The 21,177-nt window shown below is 37.3% G+C and overlaps 1 protein-coding gene across 2 annotated transcripts; it reads right to left on the reverse strand.

Annotated features, from left to right (window-relative positions):
* Positions 1-17,990: 17,990 nt before the first annotated feature.
* Positions 17,991-20,871, reverse strand: LOC107610061 (uncharacterized). 2 transcript variants are annotated; one of them, XM_016312130.3, is made up of 3 exons: positions 20,154-20,871; positions 19,576-19,727; positions 17,991-18,434 (listed from the first exon to the last, which is right to left on the reverse strand). In XM_016312130.3, the coding sequence occupies exons 1-3, from the start codon at positions 20,697-20,699 to the stop codon at positions 18,227-18,229; spliced, it is 906 nt and encodes a 301-aa protein (XP_016167616.1). In that variant the 5' UTR covers positions 20,700-20,871; the 3' UTR covers positions 17,991-18,226. The 2 variants fall into 2 exon arrangements, with proteins under 2 accessions (XP_016167616.1, XP_088348769.1); XM_088492643.1 differs by lacking the exon at positions 17,991-18,434 and adding an exon at positions 18,448-19,279 and having other exon boundaries at positions 20,154-20,861.
* Between the last annotated feature and the right edge of the window lie 306 nt (positions 20,872-21,177).

Raw genomic sequence — 21,177 nt, forward strand, 5'->3', positions numbered from 1 at the left:
ATTTGTATATATATATATATATACTAAATACATATTTAAAATAAGTTAAATAAAAAATATATTTATATACAAATATATAGTAATAATTAATTTTTATGTATATTTTATTTTTTATTTTATAAATAATATTTATTAAAAAATTTGACTAATTTGGAAGTTATGTTTTGAATAAGCATGTAATTATTGAGAAAGATATGTATCTCAAATTTTCAGCTGGTACAATGCAACTTTTTTTTTTTAGTTTTTTCGATGTAAATATAAGTACTCTATTTGCTTAGGGCTAATGTATGGTAGTAAAAATATCAGCTTGTGGCACCAACGCAAGACTCCTAGAATTGATTTGAAACTTCTTTACAGGGACAAGTATTTTAAAAAAATTTGATGGATAATGGGTTATAATGTAATTTTTTGTTTTTTAAAAATGGTGGTGTGTATTTGTATTTTTTATTGAAAATTATTCGTGAAATTTTATTAATCAAGTATGAAAAACAAACAACGTAGGTCAGTGTTAGTAAAATAGCCTATAAAAAGATTAAATAAAATTAGGCAGCAAACGTTGTTAAACCAAGTAACCAAGTCTCTAATCAAAATGAATGAACCCACGCTAAAGTTAAAAAAACAATTTGGTTCTCATCGTAAAGAATCCAACGTCCTAGGATCAAGTAAGCGGTGCGCATTGCATTACTTAGTTTTGGAAATAACCCCATTTCATTTGGATAAATTTGACACCTAAAAAGATATTTTTGTCTTATTATATATATTGTTCAGGTATCGAATCCTTTCACTTATTTTTGGAATAATGTGTAGTTATTTTACGTGTTAGTTAGGTACAGTAAAAAAACAGATATTTATAACAAATATTTTGTATCAAACTTTCAATATATTGTAAATTATAATATTTTTCACTAAAAATTAGACATAAAATAATCATATTTTGTAATTTTTCAACAAGTTTTTATAAAAAAATATTTTGTTTCAAAGTTCAAAATTTTAAGAATATTTTGAATCAAAGTTTTAATCAATTTGTTTTAAACTCTTAATTTTTACCTTTTTGGACAATTTTGTAGCACCATATTAGCTCAAATACCTGTAATATACTAATATATTATTTTCATATATAACAACTATATACTATTTTTACTCAAAAAATTACTAATATATATATATTTAAAATATGTTAAATAAAAAATATATTTATAAACAAATATATAGTAATAATTAATTTTTATGTATATTTTATTTTTTATTTTATAAATAATATTTATTAAAAAATTGACTAATTTGGAGGTTATGTTTTGAATAAGCATGTAATTATTGAGAAAGGTATGTATCTTAAATTCTCAACTTGTACAATGCAACCACAATTTTTTTTTTAGTTTTTTCGACATAAGTATAAGTACTCTATTTGCTTAGGGCTAATGTATGGTAGTAAAAATGTCGGCTTGAATTAATTTGAAACTTTTTTACAGGGAGAAGTATTTTAAAAAAATTTGATGGATAACGGGTTATAGTGTAATTTTTTTTTTTAAAAAATGGTGGTGTGTGTTTGTTTTATTTTTTATTGAAAATTATCTCGGATATTCGTAAAATTTTATTAATCAAGTATGGTAAACAAACAATGCAGGTCGGTATTAGTAAAATAGCCTATAAAAAATTAAATAAAACTAGGCGAAACATGGTTAAACCAAATAACCAAGTCTCCAACCAAAATGAATAAACTCACGCTAAAGTTAAAAAAATAATTTGGTTTCCACTGTAAAAAATCCAACGTCCTGGGATCAAGTAAGCGGTGCGTATTCCATTACTTAGTTTTGGTAATAACCCCATTCTATTTGGACAAATTTGACACCTAAAAAGATATTTTTGTCTTATTATATATATTGATCAGGTATTGGACTTTCACTTATTTTCGGAATAACGTGTAGTTGTTTTACGTGTTAATTAGGTACAGTACAAAAAAAAACACACATTTATAACAAATATTTTTGTATCAAGCTTTCAATATATTGTAAATTATAATATTTTTCACTATAAATTAGACACAAAATAATCATATTTTGTAATTTTTTCATGGTTCTGAAAACTGAACTGGACCGGCCGATTCAATCGGAAAAATCGAGAACCGGTCACTTAGTTGGTCCGAATAAGGTCAGAAATCGTCTGACAAAAAATGGTGAGAAAACCGGTTGAACCGATGGTTAACCGGTGAATCAAGAGAACCGTCCGATTTTTTAGTGGTTTTTCGGTTTGGATATTAACTACAAAACGGCGCCGTTTTGAAGGTGGAAAAAAAAAACAAAACAAGCTAAACTCACTAACCCTAATCCTAATCTCAGTCTCTCACACTCTCACAACTCACAAGAGAAAGCACAGCATAGCCACAACCATCGAGCAGAACTGCAGAAGAGAGAGCACCGACGGGCCACGATCGAGCAGCCCCTCTTCGCTGTCGCATAGTCACCACCATCGCCACCGCATTCCACCGCCATCGCCACCGCATCCCACATCCCACAGCCTCTCTTCGCCGTCCCACAGCCCCTCTTCATCGTCGCCGAGCTCCCCTCGTCGTTGGTCGTCGCCGAGGTCGCCTCCTCCTTCGTCGCCGTTACTCGTCGCCGGTAATACTCGCCGCCGTTACTCTGTGTTCATGTTTTGTTATCTGTGTTCATGTTTTGTTATCTGGATTCATGATGAGGTCATCAGAAAAATTTTGTTTGAGTTGCTGTTCATGATTTAGTATCGGTTCATGATTTGTTCATGATGAAATGAGTTGCTGCTTCATGATTTTGGTTGCTGAATTATTTATTTGTTCATGCTGGATTACATGATTTTGGTTGCTGTTTCATGATTTTGGTTCCTGCTTCATGATTTCTTCTTTTAAAACAGGTGGTTGTAGAATCGGTTAAACCTTGCATCTCCAAAAAATGAAGTTAAAATAAAAAATCATGCCGTTGTCACCATTTTGCCTTCTTGTTCTGCATCGGTAATTTACTGCTCCTCTGGTATTGAGATAAACAGATGACTAAAAGACCCAAATGTTCATTACATCATGGTACCATTGGCGGGTTCATGTGGCAAACATGTTTAATGTTTTATGTGCATAACATCCTTGACCAACAGCCATTCATAGCCCCGAAAGCAATGACATTGTTTTGGAAATTTTTTCGTTTAGGTTGGTTTATGTTTCTAACATTCTTTGGTACGTTTTCACATGTAATTCATGGTAAAACCTAATGCTTAGTTGCAAAACCTCATTATTTGTGCTAAATTGTGGTCTGAGGGACGAGGTGGAATGTTGAATGCGTTCCATTATTAACAATCTATTATAACGAGTCATCTTCATTGTACTTCTGATTTGGATAATATAATCAAATCTCAGTTGAACAATAATGTGAGTGTTCTTAGTTGGAACACTTAATGATAATTATGACTTTTGATGAGTTGCACCTTTGATTAGTTGAAAACTTGCTAGTAATTATTTTTTTTTAATGTAGAACATTATGGGTTTGTCATTATGTGTATTTTTTTTAGTTATAAACTTTGATGTTTGAAGTTGTTTGTGAACCTCTAATATTAAGTAATGGATAATTTATTATGTGAAATTTTAAATTTTATTAAGTTAGAAATTATTGAATTTATATATTTAAAATTATTTTTAGATTTTTTAATAATTTTATTTTATATTTAATTAAACCGATTGAACTCCGGTTGAATTCCAGTCGAACCAGTGAACTATTGAACCAGTGACCTCACCGATTTTTTGACCGGTCCGATTCTCGCAACCTTGAATTTTTCAACAACTTTTTATAAAAAAATATTTTATTTCAAAATTTAAAATTTTAAGGATATTTTGGATCAAATTTTTAATCAGTTTGTTTTAAACTTAGTTTTTGCCTTTTTGGATAATTTTGTAGCACCATACTAGCTCAAATACCCTATAATATACTAATATATTATTTTCATATATAACAACTATATATTATTTTTACTCAAAAAATTACTCACTAAATATTTTATTCGTATAATATTAAAATAAGTTAAATAAAAAATATATTTATATACAAATATATAATAATAATAATTAATTTTTATGTATATTTTATCTTTTTTTATAAATAATATTTATTAAAAAAATTGACTAATTTAAAGGTTATGTTTTGAATAAATATGTAATTATTGAGAAAGGTATGTATCTCAAATTCTCAATTGCTACAATGCAACCACATTTTTTTTCTTTTTAAAGTATAAGTACTATATTTGTTTAGAGCTAATGTATGGTAGTAAAAATGTTAGCTTGCTGCACAAACGCAAGACTCCTAGAATTGATTTGAAACTTTTTTATTGGAAGAAGTACTTGAAAATTTTTTATGGATAATAGGTTATAGTGTAATTTTTTTAAAAAGAACGGTGGTGTGTGTTTGTATTTTTTTATTGAAAATTATCTTGAATATTCGTGAAATTTTATTGATCAAGTATAGTAAACAGCGTAGGTTTGTATTAGTAAAATAGCCTATGAAATATTAAATAAAACTAGACAGTGAAAGGTTGTTAAAAAATGAATAAACCCACGATAAAGTTAAAAAAACAATTTGGTTCACATGGTAAAGAATCCAACGTCCTAGGATCAAGTAAGCGGCGTAAGCGGCGTGCATTCCATTACTTAGTTTTGGTAATAAATCCATTCCATTTGGACAAATTTGACACCTAAAAAAATATTTTTGTTTTATTATATATATTGATTAGGTATCTGATTCTTTCACTTATTTTCGGAATAATGTGTAGTTGTTTTACGTATTAGTTAGGTACAATACAAAAAAAATCAACATTTATAACAAAAATTTTTGTATCAACTTTCAATATATTGTAAATTATAATATTTTTCATTAAAAATTAAACACAAAAAATCATATTTTGTAATTGTTCAACAACTTTTTGTAAAAAAATATTTTGTTTCAAAGTTCAAATTTTTAAGAATATTTTGAATCAAAGTTTTAATCAATTTGTTTCAAACTCTTAATTTTTGCCTTTTAGGACAATTTTATAACACCATACTAGCTCAAATACCCTATATATTAATATATTATTTTCATATATAACAACTATATATTATATTTACTCAAAAAATTACTCATTAAATATTTTATTTGTATATACATACACACATATATACATATATATATATATATATATATATATATATATATATATATATATTTAAAATAAACTAAATAAAAAATATATTTATATATAAATATATAATAATAATTAATTTTTATGTATGTTTTTTTATTTTATAAATAATATTTATTTTTTATTTATAATATCTTTCAATTTGACATATAACTTAGTATAATTTTTTAATATTATAAAAAAATTGCATAATAATTAATCTTAATGAATAAAAAATATTTATATAATAGAGTAGAATACAAAGAGCTAAATATGTAGCAGATTATTATTAATATTAGTCTGCTACTATTATTTATTTAATTACAAATAATAGGAAAGATTTCAACAACCAAGTAGGTAGAGTAGTGTACAAAGAGTACTCAATAATTACGAAATAAGATAAATACTAATTATTGTTTCTAATTATATATATATAATTTTCAGCACTGATTTGAGATGAGATGGGTGAAGAGAATAGTTGTTACGATGGGTAACCGGAGATTAATGGGCTGGACGGTATTGGTTGGCCCAAACGTATGAGAGAGGAGGCCTGCAGGTGGATTGACGATCCACGGGCTCTGTCCGACCTGTTCGTGAGAGGTGAGGGGGGTGGTACCTGCAAAGACGCTCCGATGCCTAAGTCAGCATGGGGTTAAGCAGGTTTAGAATGTATTGGAACTTAGAGATACCTGAGAGATGTCAATGTACTTATAGTGGTGAACCAATAACCACCGTTGAAGTAGTGCCACTTTTTTAGGGTGTTAACCGTCCCTTTATCTTGGAGAGGTTAAGATATGGCTCCTAGAAGTGGTTAGAGAGATTCTAGGGGCAGTTACTCATTCAAACGAGTGTTTATCTGCCAGCTAACTCTCGTCCCCAACTTCTTTAGAGCAAGTCGTGGTAGGAACCGACTTTCTGGGAGGAAGGTGGGTGAAATGCGGGGCTCATCCTTTAGGATTGGGCCTTTTATTTAGACCTGGGCCTTATCATTGGGCCAGGGTATGAACAGTGCCCCTACTCGAGCCCAATTTTTTAAGATTTGGATTCGAGTATTCCACTCGAGGTTGTAGCCGACTTGTTTGGGGACCGACGTTATGGTCTAAAACCGACGTGACTTTTCGTGACCTTTTGGTTCTGACAGTTACGTCTAATCAAGCGTTGCGTCCGTTAGGAATGTGCGTAGGGATTGATGGTCTTGGTAACGGTGCGTCTTTATTAATGACTGCCCCGTTTTTACCATTGTGCCCCTAGCGTACTTATAAATACCTTTCCTCTCTTTCCTTGTTTCGTTTCTGCGATTTTTCAAATTTCCTCTTCATCTGTTCGTGCCGCACTCTTGTGTTTGAAGGCTTTTACTTCCTCCAACCCTCATTTTCAGATAAAGGTTAGTTTTTTCTCCTTCTGTAACATGCTTTTCTATTTGCATGCCTTTATTTTGTAGATAGATAGGTTGGTTTGTAGACTTCCATTTAGTTCCGTATTCCCTCCCTTTAGAGACCGTGTTTTTTGATTTTCCTTTTCTCTTTCCCTTGTAGGTTTTTGTCACCTTTTTAAGAAAAGAAAATGGCTTCCGTAGATGTTCTTTCTCAGTGGATTGATGTCACGGTCCTAGGGGAGGAACCTTCGGTCGATACTGAGTTTATCACCCATCTTCGTACTCACCACAGAATTTGTACTTCTGAGGAAGACGAGCCGAAGTATGAGTTGGTAGTCCCGGGTCCAAAAGACCGGGTTTGCTTCGGGAGGGCCAATGAAGCAGCCCCTCATTTTTTCTTTATGTATGAGTGTATGATTACCTGTTTGGGTGTTTTTCTTCCTTTTTCAAATTTTGAGATGTCTGTTTTGCATCACTGCCGAGTTGCCCCTACTCAACTTCACCCCAACTCTTGGGGTCTTTTGAAAATTTATCAACTTATTAGCCAGGCTTTGGAGTTCCCGACCTCTTTGAAGAATTTTTTCTATCTTTTTCATATGATCAAACCCTTTAGTGGGTTAAATAATAAGCAACAGTGGGTGTCTTTCCGAGCCATACAGGGTCGGAGAGTCTTCACCCTTTTTGACGAATCCTTCCATGACTTTAAAAATTATTTTTTCAAAGTGCAAGCTGTAGAGGGTCACCACCCCTTTTTTCTGGATGATACTTCTTCTCCTCGCTTTCCCCTGTACTGGTTGGAGGCCTCCCCCTGTGAGAAATATGGTCTGGATGACCTAGACGAAGTAGAGGCGGCCGTTGTGGGGTTCCTCCGAGAAGTGTGGGGGAGGGCCCCATACCTGGACACTAAGAAATTCCTCCAGGGGTCTCCGACTTTTATCCAGGCGCAACTAGGTAGCTTTTGTTTTTCTAATTTACTTCCGACTTGTGATTTCTTGTACCGACTTGTTTGACTTTTAGTTGCTTCTTGTTTTTGTAGAGATGGCGAAGAAGAATGCTCAGGAATCTTACCAGAGAGTCCAGGAGGCCAAAGCAAGGTCTCGAGCCAGAACTGGTGGCTCCAAGGCGGTTATCTCTCCTCCTCCTCCTCCTCCTCCTCGGAACGTTGGGACTCCTTCCCAGCCCATTGTGATTTCTTCTTCAGCTTTCTCTCAGCCGCCCCCCTCCGCCCGACCTTCTCCTGAGCCCGAGAGGAGGAAGCACAAGACTTTAGAGTCTGGCTCTTCTTTTGAGGGTGAGGTTAAGGCGGATGACCTTGCATTCGCTCGAAAGTACATCTATCCCCATGCTCATATGAGGATGGATGATGTATCTGTTCGGAATCACCTTACCACTTTGGTTGAGGAGAGTCTCAGGGCAGCGGGTGTTTGTGGTAAACTCTTAGATATTTTTGAGAAGGCTCCTCTCAGCTCTCTGGGTTCAACCTCGAAGGTTAAGGAGCTGGAAGGAAGGCTTCTTATATATCAAGAGCATGAGAGGGGGTTGAAGGAGGAGGTCGCCTAGCTGAGGGGGGAGAGAGATGGCCTTCGGGAGAGGGAGAGGAAGTTGCAAGCCCAATGCAACATGGAGGTGGGTTTGAGGAAAACAGCGCAGGACAGCTACCAAAGTTTATTTGAAGATCTTGTGTCTGTGAAGAATGATTTGCTGAATTCTCGCAAGGCATATACCGAGTTGGAGGACTCTATTGCTGAGGCTGCCGAGGAGGCTTGGAGGATCTTTAAGGAACAAGTTGGAGTCATTGCTCCTGACTTGGATCTTTCTCCTTTGGATCCTAACAAAGTTGTCCTTGACGGTGCCATAGTTGATCCCCTTGCTCCCATGATCGTTTCCGAGTCAGAACTGAAGACTCGGGGGCAGAGGATCATTGAGTCCCCTCCTCACTCAAAGGACGCTCCGAGTTCTTCAGCAATTCCTCCGACTTCCTCTTCGTCTCCAATGGATGCCTCTCTCCCTGGTCCTGGTGGCGCTCTTCCTGACTCTGGTGGTGGTGATCCGTCTACTCCCATTTCGAAAAAGTAATTTGTTGGCTATTTGGGGACCCGGCCTATGGGTTCCCCCCTTTTTTAAACTTTTATTTGTGTTTGGTGGTGTTTGAACAATTTGCTTCTGGCCTTATAAGGCCGTAAACAAAATATTTAAAATATCTTTTTTTAATAAGGGTTTAAGTTAAAAATAAATACCCCTTCTTGGGTAAGGGTTTAATGTTGATAATAAATACCCTTTTATGGATAAGGGTTTAAGTTACCTTATGCGTGCATGCTTTTTGATAGTGATTTTTCAAACTCTCTTTGATCTTTTCTGAAAAACCTTTTCTTTGGCTTGTCTGTTTTTCTGGACCTTTTTGTTTTAAGAATTTTTAGGACAGCTTTCTAACCTTTTCCTGGGTTTTTTCGATCTCTTTTGTTTATTCCTCGTACTCAATTTTGTTTTATTGAGTTCTTATGACTTAGGCTACTTTTGTGATTCATTTTTGTTTTACTCGGTTTCCTATCTCGACTTATGAGTCGGAATGTTTTCGAGTTTATCATGATCAACCTCTGTAACCTCTTTACACCGACTTGTACCTCGTCGTTTTATCCTGACGACCATCTAGGTCGGTTCATGGGATTTTCACGTTTTGTCGAGCTTAAGTCGGCACGTTTCGTCGAAAGAAAGAGAAAACAAAGAAGGAATTTATAAGAGATATTTGTAGGATGAAAAAGATCTTTATTAATTGGGGAGGTACCTTATTGCTACTAAGGGTTTTTGACAATCTATTTCCCTTAGCCTCTACTATGATGCCTCGTTAAAAACCCTTCTCCAGAAAAAACCCTTTGATTTTTGGGAAAAAAATCATGAAGTTGGGAAAAGAGTACATCAGGGAGTAGAGTTCGCTTTTAACTATAGTACCTTTTCATATTACAAGCATGCCACGACCTTGATAACTCGGTTCCGTTCAGGTCGGTTACTTTATAATAACCTTTTCCTAAGACCTCATTGACTTTGTATGGTCCCTTCCAATTTGCAGCGAGTTTTCCTTCCCCTGATTTGTTGACTCCAATGTCGTTTCTGATCAAGACCAAGTCGTTCGGGGCGAATGCTCTTCGAATGACTTTTTTGTTGTACCTTGTGGTCATCCTTTGCTTCAACGCTGCTTCTCTTATCTGGGCTTCTTCTCGGACTTCGGGGAGCAAGTCGAGCTCCTCTTTGTGTCCCTGTATGTTTCCGATCTCGTCATGGAGAATTACTCTTGGGCTTTGTTCGTTGACTTCTATAGGTATCATGGCTTCTACGCCATAGACTAGTCGGAAGGGCGTTTCTCCAGTGGCGGACTGGGGGGTTGTCCTGTAAGCCCATAGCACTTGTGGGAGCTCTTTGGCCCAGGCTCCTTTTGCATCTTGTAATCTTTTCTTCAATCCTGCCAGTATGACTTTGTTGGCTGCCTCGGCTTGCCCATTGGCTTGCGGGTGCTCCACCAAGGTGAACTGGTGTTTGATTTTCATACTGGCTACTAGGCTTCTAAAGGTAGAGTCGGTGAACTGAGTTTCATTGTCTGTAGTAATGGAATAGGGTATCCCATATCTTGTGATGATATTTTTGTAGAGGAACCTCCGACTTCTTTGTGCGGTGATGGTGGCCCATGGTTCTGCTTCTATCCATTTTGTGAAGTAATCTATTCCCACGATCAGGTATTTGACTTGTCCTAGCGCCTAGGAAAAAGGACCTAACAAATCCATTCCCCATTTCGCAAAGGGCCATGGAGAAGTTATGCTGATGAGCTCCTCCGGGGGAGCCACGTGGAAATTTGCATGCATTTGGCATGGTTGACACCTTTTCACAAATTCGGTCGCATCTTTCTGCAAGGTCGGCCAGTAGAAGCCAGCTCGGATCACTTTCCTGGCTAATGACCTTGCTCCGAGATGATTTCCGCAGATCCCACTATGGACTTCCTCCAATACCTCGGTGGTTTTTGAGGTCGGTACGCACTTTAACAATGGTGTTGATATCCCCCTCCTGTAGAGAATATTTTTCACCAAGGTGTAGTGTTGTGCTTCCCTCCGGATTTTCTTAGCCTCTTTTTCCTCTTTTGGGAGGATGTCAAATTTCATGTATTCGAGCAAGGGGTTCATCCATCCGAGGCTTAATCCGACTACCTCCAGGACCTCTTGTTTGTCTTTCTCTTTTACTACGGAAGGTTCCTGGAGAGTTTCCTGGATCAGGCTTCTGTTATTCCCTCTTGGCTTGGTACTTGCTAACTTGGATAGGGCGTCTGCTCTGCTATTTAGATCCCGAGTTATGTGTTTGACCTCGGTTTCTGCAAAGTGCCCAAGGTGTTCCAGAGTTTTTTCCAAGTACCTCTTCATATTTGGGTCCTTTGCCTGATACTCTCCACTTATCTGGGGGGTCACCACTTGCGAGTCGCTATATATCATCACCTTTGTAGCACTGACTTCTTTCGCCAGCTTCAATCCAGCAATCAAGGCTTCATACTCTGCCTGATTATTTGAAGCTGGGAATTCAAATTTGAGGGAAACCTCTATCTGGGTTCCTCTTTCATCCACCAATATTATGCCTGCGCCGCTTCCTGTTTTGTTTGAGGATCCATCTACATAGAGTTCCCATGTAGTTGGTTTTTTCTTCTTGGTCTCCTGCGTATTCTGCAATGAAGTCGGTGAGGCACTGGGCTTTAATCACCATCCGAGTTTCATACTTCAAGTCAAACTCGGAGAGTTCTATTGCCCATTGAACCATTCTCCCTGCAACATCCGTCTTTTGGAGGATTTGCTTCATGGATTGGTTCGTGCGGACTCTTATTGTGTGAGCTTGAAAGTAAGGTCGTAGCTTTCGTGAGGCTACTACTAAGGAGTAGGCAAACTTCTCTAGTTTGTGGTACCTTAGCTCAGGACCTTGTAGAACTTTACTGATGAAATATACTGGGTGCTGACCGGCCTCGTCTTCTCTTATCAGGGCCGATGAGACGGCCTTGTCTGCTACAGATAAGTATAGGACGAGGTCTTCTCCAGCTATAGGTCGGGTCAGGATAGGAGGTTGGCTCAGGAATCTTTTGAACTCCTAGAACGTCTCCTCGCATTCAGGAGTCCATTCGAACTGACATCCCTTTCTCAATAAGGAGAACATTGGAAGGGATTTTAGTGCTGATCCTGCCAAAAATCTGGAGAGGGCTGCAAGTCGGCCATTCAGTTGTTGGACCTCTCTTAAACAAGTCGGGCTTTTCATCTCCAGGATAGCTCTACACTTATCGGGATTTGCTTCGATCCCTCTTTGTGTCAGCATAAACCCTAGAAATTTTCCTGCCTCTACCGCGAAGGCACACTTTGTGGGATTTAATCTCATCCCGTGTAACCTTATGGTGTCAAAGACTCGTGAGAGATCTGACAAGAGGTCGACTTCTTTTTCGGTTTTCACCAGCATGTCGTCGACGTATACTTCCATTAGGCTTCCAAGGTGAGAGGCGAACACCTTATTCATCAACCTCTGGTATGTGGCTCCTGCATTTTTCAATCCAAATGGCATGACCACGTAGCAGAAGTTAGCTCTGGGCGTGATGAATGACGTCTTCTCCTGGTCTGGCTCATACATCGGGATTTGGTTATACCCCGAGTAGGCGTCCATGAACGACAAGTATTGATACCCCGAGCTGGAGTCTACTAGGGTGTCAATACTTGGGCAGTGGATAAGGGTCCTTGGGACAGGCCTTATTTAAGTCGGTATAGTCGACACACATTCTCCATTTGCCATTTTGTTTTTTGACTAGCACTACATTGGCTAGCCATGTTGGGTACTTGACTTCTCTGATGAAACCGGCTCCAGGAGCACCTGTACTTGCTTTTCTACTATCAGGGCTCGTTCTGGGCCGAGCTTGCGTCTTCTTTGTTGTACAGGTCGGGACCCCGGATAGACCGAAAGCTTGTGGGACATGAGCTCGGGGTCTATCCCAGGCATGTCGGATGCCTTCCAGGCGAAGAGATCGGAGTTATCTCTTAGGAGCTTAGTCAACCCTTGTTTTAGGGTTTCCCCTAGGTTGGCTCCTATGTGAGTATTTTTCCCTTCCTCTTCGCCTACCTGTATCTCCTCGGTTTTTCCTCCCGGCTGTGGTCGCAGCTCTTTTCTGGCCCTTGCACCTCCGAGCTCTATTATGTGGACTTCTCGGCCCTTTCTTCTCAGGTTTAGGCTTTCATTGTAGCATTTCCTTGCCAATTTCTGGTCTCCTTTTACCATTGCTATCCCCGCTGAGGTTAGGAATTTCATACAAAGGTGGGGAGTGGATACCACCGCTCCGAGTCGATTGAGGGTAGCTCTGCCGATTAAAGCATTATATGCTGACCTTACATCGATGACTATGAAGTCTATACTCAGAGTTTTTGATTTTTTCCCTTTTCCAAAAGTGGTGTGGAGGGGCAAAAATCCCAGTGGCTTTATTGGCGTGTCACCTAATCCGTACAAGGTGTCGGGGTAGACTTTTAACTCTTTTTCATCCAACCCTAGTTTGTCGAAAGCGGGCTTGAAAAGAATGTCCGCTGAGCTTCCTTGGTCAAATAGGGTTCTATGGAGGTGGGCATTTGCTAGGATCATAGTTGTTACCACTGGATCGTCGTGTCCATGGATTATTCCTTGCCCATCTTCTTTTGTGAATGAGATGGTAGGGAGGTCGGATGACTCTCCTCTGACCTGGTAGACTCTCTTGAGATGCCTTTTGCGAGAGGATTTGGTGAGTCCCCCTCCCGCGAACCCCCCTGAGATCATATGGATATGTCTCTCCGGGGTCTGCGGTGGTGGGTCTCTTGTATCCATATCATCTCGCTTTCTCTTCCCATGACTGTCCGACCTTTCTATGAGATATCTGTCAAGCCGACCTTCTCTAGCCAGCTTTTCTATCACATTTTTAAGGTCGTAGCAGTCGTTTGTGGAGTGACCATATATTTTATGGTACTCACAGTAGTCGCTGCGGCTCCCCCCTTTTTTATTTTTAATGGGTCTGGGGGTGGCAGCCTTTCAGTATTACAAATCTCTCTATATACATCCACTATAGAGACCTTTAGAGGAGTATAAGAGTGATATTTCCTTGTTCTATTGAGACCGAGTTCTTCCTTCTTCTTGGTTTCCCTCTCCCTCTCTTTTGTTGCGGGAGGGTGCCCGGGTTGCCAACTTAGGTCTCTCAGCTTAGCATTTTCCTCCATGTTGATGTACTTTTCGGCTCTTTCCTGTACATCACTTAGGGAGGTGGGCTGTCTTTTAGATATGGAGTGTGAAAAGGGACCTTCTCTAAGCCCATTGACTAACCCCATTATGACTGCCTCAGTGGGCAAGTCTTGGATTTCTAGACATGCTTTATTGAACCTTTCCATGTAGGCTCGTAAGGATTCTCCGACCTCCTGCTTTATTCCCAGGAGGCTTGGCGCATGTTTTACCTTGTCCTTTTGGATGGAGAACCTCATCAAGAATTTCCTTGAGAGGTCTTCAAAACTGGTTACTGACCTCGGGGGGAGGCTGTCGAACCATTTCATCGCTGCTTTCGACAAGGTTGTCGGGAAAGTTTTGCATCGCGTAGCATCAGAAGCATCAGCCAGATACATTCGACTTTTAAAGTTGCTTAGGTGATGCTTTGGATCTGTGGTTCCATCATAGAGGTCCATATCGGGGCTTTTAAAGTTTCTTGGAACCTTTGCCCTCATTATGTCCTCACTAAAAGGATCTTCCCCTCCCATGGGCGACCCTTCTCTATCGTCGCGGGAGTTCCGACCTTTGAGGGAGGATTCTAACTTTAAGAGTTTTTTCTCTAACTCTTTTCGTCGATCCATCTCCTCTCTTAGGTGCCTTTCTATCTCCCTTTGTCGCTCCCGTTCCTGTTCTAGTTGTTCCAAGCGACTTTGGTGAACATGAACTAATCCCATAAGTTCAGTTGCGTGGGACTGTCCGTCCTTCTCCGATTCACGGCCTTCAGAGGAATTTACCTTCGGGATTTTGACTCCGGAGGTACCCTCTCTGTGTTGGTCGTTGGTTTCCTGGCGGAGGGTTAAGTCCGCGTCGTTATTTCCGGTATCCAGATTCTCTTGTTCGGAATCTGTTTCTACATGACCCTCCTCAGGGGATCTGTCCGCCATCACTGGTTGATCACTCGGGTTCCTCGGCAACGGCGCCAATGTTACGATGGGTAACCGGAGATTAATGGGCTGGACGGTATTGGTTGGCCCAAACGTATGAGAGAGGAGGCCTGCAGGTGGATTGACGATCCACGGGCTCCGTCCGACCTGTTCGTGAGAAGTGAGGGGGGTGGTACCTGCAAAGACACTCCGATGCCTAAGTCAGCATGGGGTTAAGCAGGTTTAGAATGTATTGGAACTTAGAGATACCTGAGAGATGTCAGTGTACTTATAGTGGTGAACTAATAACCACCGTTGAAGTAGTGCCACTTTTTTAGGGTGTTAACCGTCCCTTTATCTTGGGGAGGTTAAGATATGGCTCCTAGAAGTGGTTAGAGAGATTTTAGGGGCAGTTACTCATTCAAACGAGTGTTTATCTGCCAGCTAACTCTCGTCCCCGACTTCTTTAGAGCAAGTCGTGGTAGGAATCGACTTCCTGGGAGGAAGGTGGGTGAAATGCGGGGCTCATCCTTTAGGATTGGGCCTTTTATTTAGATCTGGGCCTTATCATTGGGTCAGGGTATGAACAATAGTGTAGATGGAAAAGAGAAGAGTAAAAAAAGAATATAAGTGATAATGAGACAACCGCATCAGAAAATTAAAAAAAAGTAAAAACCATGAACAATAAAAGAGAAAATCAGAAGAAAAAAACAAAAGAGAAACTATTTTTTTTGTACAATTATTAATTTTCAAAAAGACAAAAATATCTCTCTTCAATTCACATAAAAGGTAACATTTTTTTTAAGCATCTTTATTTTGGAAGTACTTAGAAGAAGCTTAAGTCTGATTTTTTGTAGCTTCACGTTTTCGAGTGCTTCAAACGCTTCACATTTCTAGAAATTAGTTATAACTTTATTATTTTTTTTAAATCTTAAATAGAAAAGAACTCAACAACCAAATAAGTAGAGTGAAATACGAAGAATACTCAATGATTACGAAATAAGATAAATTTTAACTATCATTTCTAATTAATGATCAACATATATTTTAATTTTTAGCATTGATCTGAGATGGGTAGAGAAAATAGTATAGATGGAAAAAATAAGAATAAAAAAAATATAAGTGATAATGAAACAACATCAGAGAATCAGAAGGAAGCAAAAATCGTAAACGGTGAAAAAGAGGATCAAAAGAAAGATAAAAGAAAAATTGTTTCTCTTGTGCAAAGACAAAAATGGGAATGTCTTAGGTGGGGAAAGTATTTTCTAGTGCTTCAAACACTAAGGAAAAAGATTCTTGATGGAGGGTCCAGATTACTCCAAGCAAGAAATTGATAGTATTATCAGATTTGACCAATGATTTAATATAGAGTAAAGTATCGTTTTTGTCCCCAACGTTTGGGGTAAATCCAATTTGTATCCCTAACGTTTAAATCGTCCTATTTGTATCCCTAACGTTTGTAAAAGTGATTCAATGTTATCCTGCCATCAATTACACATCATGAGCGCTTTAGTTTGAGTTTTAAAAATCTCTTCTTGAGGTTAGAATACAAATGTCTAGGATAGAATCGATGATCTACTCTGAAAAATAGCTCATCAAATGTTGAAACTAATTCCTACAACATTTACATAATTCACTTTTCTAGGGACATAATTGAATCTAAACACAAATAGTGAGTATAATATTAAAATCGAACACATCCAAGTGAGACCTAATTGAGGATGAATACATCCAAGTGAGAATAATTGAAAAATATAATCTGATTTGTTAGTATAATTGATAGTAGGATAACATTGAATCACTTTTATAAACGTTAAGGACACAAATAGGACGATTTAAACGTTAGGGACACAAATAGAACTTACCCCAAACGTTGGGAACAAAAACGATACTTTACTCTTTAATATATTTGCAAACCGGTATAATAGATGGTTTAGTCGGACCGGCGGTTTTATGTCCTTTTTTTTGGATAAGGTATATTGATGGGTGGTTAATTTTTTGTTGGATCTGGCCACATGGCCCGCACTCACACAGCCCACCAAAAATCAAAATGCACATTTTTAAAACCAAATATTACTTCATATGTGTATGTTACCCAAACCCTCCTTCATATGTGTATGATGTTACCCAAACCCCCTCCTCCATAACTTTATCTTCTACAGTGACATGAAATATTTCTGGAAAAACTTCAAGGAGAAGGAAAAAAATTTATAATAAATCTCAAGTAATTTCAAGAGTTAAATTAATTTGAAACTTGATGTATATAATAATAATAATAATAATAATAATAATAATAATAATAATAATAATAATAATTCCGGATTTGGCATCTAATTGAATTGGAGAAATAAAATAGGAGAATCTATGTCATGAATTATCAAAAACAAATACAAGTCAGTCCATGGGAGTCACAATTTAATTGATCTTCGGTTTGTAATCCGAAGCTAATATTGAATATATATTAATTAATAATATGTGGAGAACTTGATTAAATAAATGACTATCGGGAACGAAATAATCCGTTAATTTTTTTTTTTTAAGTATCCCCTTTTGATTTGCACAAAAAAAGACGAATAGGAACAAAAAAAATGACCCCGTCATTTTCTCTCTCTCTTTTTCTGAAGAGAGAATTCAACTTAAATTGAAAGAAATTTTCTTCTGGAAAAGACTTTTTTTAATAAAAAAAATAAAGTTCATTTTTAAAAAACATTCAAAAAAATTGAAATGGACTTTTTTGACGCCTTCGGCATCCATGGGTCGCGAACCGACCATAGAACCCTGTTCAAAAAGCGGAACGCATTAGCTATCCACTCTCAGGTTGGGCAGTAAGGGTCGGATAGACCTCAACAGAAAACTGAAGAGTAACGGCAGCAAGTGATTGAGTTCAGTAATTCCTCATATAAAATTATTGACTCTAGAGATATAGTAATATGGAGAAGACAAAATTGTTTCAAGCACCGACAGAACCAGAGGCGCCCCTTGTTTCAAAGAAGGGGACGGGTTATTCACATTTCATTTGATGGTCAAAGGCTTATTATTATTATTATTATTATTATTATTATTATTATAAAAAATAGGTAATTTTCGTGTCTAAATTGCTACGTAAGTTAGCATGTTCCAATAATGCTAGTACTTAGTAATACTAATAACAACGTTTATTAACTCTAAAAATGATCATTTTATTTTATAAAAAATTTGCCCAATTTTTAATATTGGTCGTCTCTGCACTGCCAAAGCAGCTGTTAAAGCATTCAAAATTCTAGCTTCAAAACCAAATGATCCTTCTTTTCTGGTCCATCTTTTTACACTTACCTTGAAAGAATAGGTGATTATATAATTTGTCATTAAATTCTGTGGTACATACAAATTTAGATCTCTAATCTGATTAATTGTCGATCCTAACAAGTTAGATACATATCCCTTTTGATAAAGGGCCATCTCCAACGAAGATAATTCTATTTACTATAGCAGTAATGTGTATAAAGTGAACTCAAAAACATTGATTCTCCCTAACCTATCCTACTCTCTAACCAATCTAACGGAACTAAACTAAGATTTTTACCACATTGCACTCTAATTTCTGGCCTACCATTGTTTTGATTAGCTCTTCAGTATTAGGAATCCTTTTTACAAAATAATGCACACCACAAACCTCTTCTAGCAGTTGCTCTGCCACCACAGTCCCAGAAAATCTATGATCCAATTCTTTTATAACCTTTTGAATGATTTTATCGATCTCTGTGAATTCTGGCCTGAAAGAGAAAAAAAAAAAAATAAAATCCCTAAATCATCACATGTACTACGGTAATGAAGAATTAGCCTTCAATTCTTTGATTTTAAGCGACTTAACAATATAAAATCCAATTATTTTTAGAAAAATCAGAACAAAATATACATGCTTTTCAAATTAATTCTTGACGGACTTCAACTCAAATAAACTCTCAACCACTACAACAAAAAGAAACCAATTCCCAGTTAATTTTCAATTCATGATTTGGTCAGTTTACTTGTTCTATGCAGTAATTGAATTCAATTATCTAATTTACAAATGTAGTATTCAAACATCTATAGTAAATTAAAGCATGATACATACTTATTTCTAAAAAAATAATCTGATTTCGAAATCAGTTCTCACACCAAATAAATTTAATATGTCAAGTATAAAAAATATTTTATAAAGAGTAAAATAAGAGTAAATTATAAGTTTCCCTGCTAACAGATTGTCTCAAGAACAAACCAAATAACAGCTAGAAGCAAATTTAGTACCACTAGACGACGAGGAATCACTACTTGAACTCAGGGGCGAAGTTAGGTTGAAGTTGAGGGAAGGGTCAAAAATTAATTTTGTAATAAAAAAAAGTAAAATAAAATTTTTAAAGGAGGCTAAAATAAAATTTGTACACATTTTATAAAAAAATTTAAAATTTGGGAGGGGCCATTGCCCCCTTTTTGTTATAGATAGTTCCGTCCCTGCTTGAACTGTTGGAGCTACTAGAATTCCTACTAGCATGGCCGCCGCCGACTTCTTATTGGGGACAACAAAATTTGACAAGGATTTAAGAGGAGGAGTTAGGTAAAGTAAATCCCTGCTTGATAACTGTTTCATACAAAAACTGAGAGGCATAAAACTATGGAGACCGAGACAAATACAAAATCAGGCAAAATGTCATTGTTCTAGGAGAATATGCTCAATTTTATGTCCATTATCTCTGTGTTTTTCTATTTTATAATACAAGATACTTACTGAACACAATCTAAGCTCTTCAACTAGATAAGCCATCTTGAACAAGACCTAAAAGAATCTATTTTGAAAAAGACAAAAATGAAGTGGTGTGTTATGCTGATGTTAATATCTACTACTTATTGAACAATGCATCAAAATAGGAGACATACCTTCCCATGTAAATTGGACTTCCAAGAAAAATTCTAGACAAGAGAGCAGAAGTTCCAGGTTGAAGTGGATTATAAAGAGCAACCATTGCTGGCCCTAATATCTTGTTGCACCATGTAATCAGTCCATAGTTAAGGGCAGATGTGATAACACCCTGGAGAAACAAGGAAAACATTTGTGAGCATAGTGAACTGCTCGCTTACATTTCTGCCAATGCAAGACAATTTTACATCTCTTGCTTCACCATACAGAAAGAAACTGCCAAAATGTAAACCAAAGAAATTCCATCTTGTTCTTGACTATGCTAAAAAAAAGTGCAGTATCATCATCATCATGTTAATAAATGCCTAGGTTGACTCTTATTATAATACTCCCTTCATTGTGGATGGTCTCCATTACAGAAACACACATACTCTCATCCAATGAGCTCAATAAAAAAAAAAGAAAAGAAAAAAAGCGGTTCAAAACAATGAATAGGGAAAATGGTCCAACATGATTGGTAATAAATAGTAATGTTCACAATACTGAAGACTAATCTGACATTCAGGTGACTCAGCATAAATAACAATAAGTGTCTTGCCTTAGGCTTTGGCTGCTTCAAAGGCTTCACCGGCCGGGCTCTCATAGGGGAAGGGGTGCGCACAGGCGACTGCACCATTGGAGGGTTCGAAGAGCTCGCAGGGACCTGCACTGGCTCGGGTTGAAACCCTGCCGGAGGGATCACATTCTCCTTCTTGAAGATCCACCGAACCTTGTGCTTCATGATCTTCTGTAAAACCTGTGAGCAGGACTTCATCAAGTTTCCAATCTCTGAATTCGATCGTTTTAAATCGTTGGTGATGGAATTCACCGGAAATGGCCGTTTGTTGCCGAAGATCTTCTTGGTCGACGATTTTTTGGGAGGGCCATTGAAGCTTTGCCTGGGTTGAAATTCTCCATTCTCGATTCGACTCTTAAGCTTTCGAATATGCTCGAGCTCCAAGATCAAGCGATTATTGAGCTCGAGCCCCCACTTGAAACCAATTTCGGGAGCATACCTCCAGCATGGTTTCCGAGAAAATATAGGATTGTAAATAAGGACATCAACACCACGGACCTGCGTCGACGGTTGCCTTATGTCGTCCATTGCCTCCCGTCTGGTGTATCTCAACTCGGCCAGGGCCCGATCTACGCCTTTACTTCGGCGGTGTTCTACCACTCCCTCTGCTCCATCGTGCAGTGCCGTCTGCTACTAAGTCGTCCAACCCAGGCTTTGTCGTTACCCAACCCAATTTAACTCTACATTTAAATTTGCCGTCACATGTTAATAGAAATTTATTTGTGAACTTTGTATTACTTGTGAACCAACTCCTATATTTTTTATTAATTTCATTTATTTTAGTTTTAATTTTATTAAATTCTTGCTTACAATTTTCGAAAATTAGCACCAATTGCTTTTTCTAATTTCTGAAATTAAGTTTGGAGTTCCCTAGTTATTCTTATTTTAGTTTTTGTTATTTAATTTGCCTAATAATTTCAAAATTTTTGTCTTAATTTTAATAGTAATTTTCAAATTTTAGTGTCTATTTTATTTAGTATTTTTTATTTTATTTCTTTACACAGGT

The sequence above is a fragment of the Arachis ipaensis genome, chromosome B7 (genome assembly GCF_059453495.1).
Source record: "Arachis ipaensis isolate K30076 ecotype BB chromosome B7, ASM5945349v1, whole genome shotgun sequence".
NCBI lineage: Eukaryota > Viridiplantae > Streptophyta > Magnoliopsida > Fabales > Fabaceae > Arachis > Arachis ipaensis.

Coding starts and splice junctions, on each gene's coding strand:
- LOC107610061 (XM_016312130.3), bottom strand. CDS start 20,699: ATGGACGACATAAGGCAACCGTCGACGCAGGTCCGTGGTGTTGATGTC. Junction 19,728..20,153: donor TGAAGCAGCCAAAGCCTAAG/GCAAGACACTTA, acceptor TTGTTTCTCCAG/GGTGTTATCACATCTGCCCT. Junction 18,435..19,575: donor AGTCCAATTTACATGGGAAG/GTATGTCTCCTA, acceptor TTTCTCTTTCAG/GCCAGAATTCACAGAGATCG.